The sequence below is a fragment of the Rhincodon typus genome, chromosome 26 (assembly GCF_021869965.1).
Source record: "Rhincodon typus isolate 14 chromosome 26, sRhiTyp1.1, whole genome shotgun sequence".
In the NCBI taxonomy this organism is placed as follows: Eukaryota; Metazoa; Chordata; class Chondrichthyes; order Orectolobiformes; family Rhincodontidae; genus Rhincodon; species Rhincodon typus.
In genome coordinates, this window is record NC_063357.1 from 2,453,991 (window position 1) to 2,459,994 (window position 6,004).

The window sequence follows — 6,004 nt, forward strand, 5'->3', positions numbered from 1 at the left end:
ACACAATACTCTCTGCCTCGCGGATGCCCGACAGTGTCGCCAGCCGCTGCTCCAGCTCTGAAACTCGAGCTTCCGGGAGACACTTCCTGTATACACTTCCTGTATACATGCTGACCCAGGGGACTGGGTCAGGGACAGGGACTGGGACTGGGACTAGGACTAGGACTAGGGGTGGCACAGTGGCTCAGTGGTTAGCACTGCTGCCTCACAGCGCCAGGGACCCGGGTTCAATTCCACCCTCAGGCAACCCTCTGCATGGAGTTTGCACATTCTCCCTGTGTCTGCGTGGGTTTCCTCCGGGTGCTCCGGTTTCCTCCCACAGTCCAAAAATGTGCAGGCTAGGTGGATTGACCATGCTAAATTACCCATAGTGTTAAGGGATGTGTAGATTAGGTGGGTTATAGGGGGACGGGTCTGGGTAGGATTCTCTGAGGTTTGGTGTGGACTTGTTGGGCTGAAGGGCCTGTTTCCACACTGTAGGGATTCTATGTAATCTCTTTAAATTAAACCTTGGAGAGTACTTTATATTAGATTAAATCAAATCCGGTTATCTGTGGCCCTTCTTTCCTGGTCTGGAAAGGGTAAATTCATGGCAGATAAAGATTGAACACCAGGAAGTGATACAGTCCAGTCTGAAGCATTGGGAAGGTAATGAGAACTGAATAGTTTAATCTGAAAGGAGTGCAGAAACAGAGGGACTTGGTGGTGGGGTATCAGGGGGAGGCGGTGGAGGCAGGGGACGTTGGGGGCATAGCAGAGACAAATCATTGAAGGTAACAAGACAAGCTGAGAAATTGTTAATAAATTGCAGGATCCTTAGTTTAATTACTGGGCGCATGGGTACAAAAACAAGGATGTTGTTGTTGCGGACCCAACACACCTCACTGTCCTGCTGTTTCCTGGTCAGTCACTCAGACGGACCTTCATCCTCAATTTCACCTCGTCTAACACCAGCGCTCTCTTTCTGCTCCATACATCTTTCATCTTCCTTTTGTCACTTCCTCAATTGTGATAACAGGAAGAAATTGTTTCCATTGTTCACTGAAGAACACAGGACCAGAATAAGGCCGACTGAAAAATGAGGTATTAACCCGCTGAAGCTACAACACAGGGTGAATTGTGTGTCAGACAGGGGAAGCAGCACAGGTATGATAAGGGCTAAATGATCCCACAATTGACAGATAGATCTAAGCTCTGCAGTCCTGACACATCCACTAGTGATCAGAAACCACACAACACCAGGTTATAGTCTGACAGGTTTATTTGAAAACACAAGCTTTCAGAGACTCACTCCTTCTTCAGGTGTTTGTGAGAGAGGTAGTATTAGACACAGAATTTATAAGGAAAAGATCAAAGGTTCACACCACTGATGAGGATGTACTAAACAAACCTTAAGATGCTGTTAAATCTTTAATCGGTTAGAAGGTTTTAATTGATTAATATGTATATGTAAATCCCCAAATTCCTTTCAAGGCACGGTCCTGAGAGAACTAAACGTTTTATCAGTGTAAAGACGAAATGACATTTTAGATCAGACAATGCATGCTCGGTGTGAGACCTTGTTTAGAATCTGTTTGTGTTTTAGAAATGGAACCAGTCTGACTCCAAACTAAGGTAGGAATTTATAAAACACCTTTTGACTTAATATCTATAAATTGTGTGCTATTTGAACAAAATAAAATATATCTGCAAATATAAATTCACCCCATAGAGAGAGAGAGAGAGAGAGAGAGAGGGGGTGCACGTGCATATGGGAGAGAGAGAGAGGGGGTGCGATTGTGCACATGGAAGGGAGAGAGCACGTGAGTGCATGTGTATAGTATGGGGAGTCACCTGGAGAGCAACATGTGCCCAAGATCCCGGTTGAGGACGTCCTCATGGGTACCAAACTTGGCTACCAGCCTCTGCTCAGTTGTGTATCTCGAAGGCCGCCTTGGAGGATGCTTACCCGAAGGTCGGAGACTGAATGTCCTTGATCGCTGAAGTGTTCCCCAACTGGGAGGGAACATTCCTACCTGGCAATTGTTGCACGGTGTCCATTCATCTGTTGTCCTAGTGCCAGCATGTTGCCAATATACCATGCCTTGGGGCATCCTTGCCTGCAGTGTAGGAGATGGGCAACATTGGCCGAGTCACAGCCGTGTATGTGGTGGGTGGTGTTCCCATGTGCGATGATAGTGTCCATGTGAATGATCTGTCACGTCTTGCAGAGGTTGCCATAGCAGGGTTGTGTGGTGTTATGGTCGATGTTGTCCTGAAGGTTGGGTGGTTTGCTGTGGACAATGGTTTAAGGTTTGGCAGTTGTTTGTAGACGAGAAGTGGAGGCGTAGGGAAGATCTTGACGATAACGTATTGAAGGCCGTGAAGGACGTGGCATAGTTTCTTCACTGCCAGGAAGTACTGGGTGGTGAAGGGTACCCTATTGGATGTATCCAGTGTCTGTCTTCTGAGGACGTCATTATGGTTTTTCGCTGTGGAATGTCGAAGCTGGCGATCGATTAGTTGAGCATCGCATCCTGTTCTTATTAGGGTGTCCATCGCTTTCTTCCTTATCCAAACAGATCCTGTGTACGCACAGGGCTTGTCCATGGAGGATGGCTGTTTTAACTTGTTTAGGGTGGAAGCTAGAGAAGTGCAGCATCATGAGGTTAACCATAGGCTTGCAGTAGAGTGATGTACTGAGGTGCCCTTCCCCGATGGAGATGCCTGTGTCCAAGAATGAGACTTATTCTAAAGAGTAGTCCATGGTAAGTTTGATGATGGGGTGAAACTTGTTGATATCACTATGTAGTTGTTTCAGTGATTCCTTGCCATGAGTCCAAAGCAAGAAAATGTCATTGATGTATCTGGTGTATAGCATTAGTTGGAGTTCCTGCACAGTGAAGAAGTCTTGCTCGAACTGGTGCATGAAAATGTTGGCATATTGGGGTGCAAATTTGGTGCCTATGGCTGTTTTGTGCGTTTGGGTAAAGAATTGGTTGTTGAAGGTGAAGACATTGCAGATGAGGTGTAGGATGGTGTCTGGAAATTGGCAGTTGGTGGTATTGAGTACTGAAGTTGTTGCATCGATGCTGTTGTCATGGGGGATGCTGGTGTAATGTGCCAAAACATTCATTATGATGAGGAATATTCCTGGTTTGACTGGTCTGTGGGTGCTGAGTCTCTGTAAGAAATCTGTAGTGCCGTGACAGAAACTAGGGGTTCCTTGTACAATAGGTTTCAAGATGCTCTTGACATAACCAGAGAGGTCTCACACAGGGTCCCATTGTCTGATACGATAGGACATCCAGGTGTGTTGGCTTTGTCTATCTTTGGAAGGCAGTAGAAGTCCCCTACGTGGGAAATATGTGGAATGAATGCGTAGGGTACTCTGAAGGACTGGATCAAAAATCTTGACCAGTCTGTTCAGTTGATGGGTTTGTTCTTTGGTCGGATCGGCAGGTAGGTGTCTGTAGTGTTCCTGGTTGTTCAGCTGTCGGTATGCTTCTCTGCAGTAGTCTGTTCTATTCTGTGTGGCAATAGCTCCTCCTTTGTCTGCTGGTTTGATGACAATGTCGCGATTGGTCTTGAGAGCACGGATGGCGTTGCGTTGTACCTGGGTGATATTTTGCACTACCTTCTGACTGCAGCTGATAAATCTGGTGTTCACACATTCTCTAATGGCTTGAGCAAACCTCTCAAGCCCCGGGCAACAGCCCTCTGGAGGGGTCAAGGACATTCGACATCGGATCTTTGGGTAAACATCCTCCAAGGTGGACTTTGGGATACACAACAACACAGAGTCGCCGAGCAGGGGCTGATAGCTGGGCTCGGTACCCATGAGGACGGCCTTAACCGGGATCTTGGGTTCATGTTGCTCTACAGGTGACCTCACCACACTGTACACTCACTCACTCTCTCTCTCTCTCTCTCTCTCTCTCTCTCTCACACACACACACACACACGAATCATTGGGGTGAATTTATATTTGCAGATACATCTTTTGCTCAAAGAGCACACAGTCAGTCAATATGGTGTTTTGTAAATTTCTACCTTCGAAATAAAACAAGTCTGACTCTAAACTAAACCACAAACAGATTCTAAACAAGGTCTCACACGTAACATACATTGTCTGACCTAAAATGACCGCCTCTTCCTTACACTGATAAAACCTTAAGTTCTCTCAGGATCGTGACTTGGAAGAAATTTGGGGATTTACATATACATGTTAATCAATTAAAACCTTCTAACTGATTAGACATTTAACAGCATCGTAGATTTGTTTAGTACATCCTCATCAATGGTGTGACCCTTTGATCTTTTACTTATAAATTCTGTGTCTGATACTGCCTCTCTCACTGACACCTGAAGAAGGAGCGAGTCTCTGAAAGCTTGTGCTTTCAAATAAACCTGATGGACTATAACCTGGTGTCGTGTGATTTCTGACCTTGTCCACCCCAGTCCAACACTGGCACCTCCACATCATCTACTAGTAGTGGTGGACAACTGAACAATACAACATAAATTAAACTGTGGGGCAGAGATTTGCTTTAAAACATGAAATCTGTCAGTAACACTCTTGTAAGCCTCAACTGAATCTGTTTCCACCACGCTCTGTGGCCGTGTATTCTGGATCACACTGCATGAACATCCCCATTGCTTCTTTTCCCAATTATCCCAAAACCTGGGCCCACTTATTCTGGATCCTTCCACCATTTGCAGCAGGTTGTCCCCACTGCCCCTCTCGATTGTCAACATCTCTATCAAATCTCCTGTCAGCCTTCTCTTCCCAACTCTCCAGTCTGTCTACATCAGTGACGTTCCTCATCTCTGAATCTATTCTACGAACCTTTCCTGCACTCTCTCTGGTGCCCTCACATCCTGAAGGTACAGTGCCCAGAACTGAACTGAATACTCCAGCTGAGGCTGCATTGGTCAGAAACTCAGAGTGCTGCAGAAACTCAGCAGCTCTGTCTGGCAGTTTCCGTGGAGACAGAAACAGCCAACGTTTCCAGTTCCAGTGATCTTAAGGCGTCCAGACCTGCTGAGTTTCTCTAACACTTTCCGTTTTTGGTTGTTTCAGATCATCAGCAGCTGCAGATCTTTGGTTTATTTTTGAGCTGAGGTAAAGCTGTTGTTTTGGAGGTGTAAGGGGCTATCTGAAATGACAGAGCAAATGTGATCTAGCACAAAGTCAGGAGATGCTTTGCTAAGTGTCTCCATGGATACGGGGATGTTACCTTACTCAAATGCTTTTCCAGTTTGCACTTTGCATCCCTTGTTTCTTGAATGCGGAACTTAAAGGCACGGTTCACAGCCTCCACTTGTTTCTGCATGTCATCTGTAGTTTGTGATAAGATATCGTCAATCAGGGAACGCATAGCCATCGAGTTAGTTTTCTGTTTGTCAGCATTTACGATATTTGTGTCGGTGAAATCTTGCCACTCCTGGGGCGTGACCGAGCTGTAAAGACAGATCAAAGATAAACAAAGGATGGAAATTATGAGCATGAAGAAGGAACAGGAGACCATTCAGCCCACAAAACTTGCTCCTTCACTGACTTTAGACGGTGGTTACTCTGTAGTTGGGGAATGACACAGCACCATTCTGTCCATCATGCCTGAGGCAGCCCTTTCCAAGAGCTAACCAATTGGTGGTGAACGGCGCTACAGAAATGGAATCCCTTTGCTCTCTCGTCTTTTGATCCCATTACCCAATACAAATCCCTCCACGTCAGTCCCGAAAGCTCTAACTGGTCCCCACGATGCACAGCCCTAGTCTCTTTGTCCCTCTGTTTACCAAACCCGCTCCCGGGAATGTGTTCTCCCATGTCACTCTGTCAGAATGGCTCGGAGGTTCAGACTCCCAGTGTCCTCCACCGGAAGACCAAAGAGTAACCCAAAACTTCGCAAAACTACATTCTCAATTCAACACACTCCTCCAGCAACTGGAGAACATTCCGCTGTTTGTCCTCCCCCAGGCTCACCCTCAACCCGCCAAGCCCCGCCCTCACCACCCCAACGCC

At 46.4% G+C, this 6,004-nt stretch overlaps 1 protein-coding gene across 2 annotated transcripts in view; it reads right to left on the minus strand.

The window, feature by feature from the left end:
* Nucleotides 1-6,004, minus strand: part of tekt1 (tektin 1) — a 14,788-nt gene that overhangs the window by 2,786 nt on the left and 5,998 nt on the right. For both annotated transcript variants that reach the window (XM_048612659.1, XM_048612658.1), the window contains one exon: nucleotides 5,220-5,442. In XM_048612659.1, coding sequence (XP_048468616.1) covers nucleotides 5,220-5,442 — 223 coding nt within the window. The remainder of the gene's footprint in view (nucleotides 1-5,219; nucleotides 5,443-6,004) is intronic.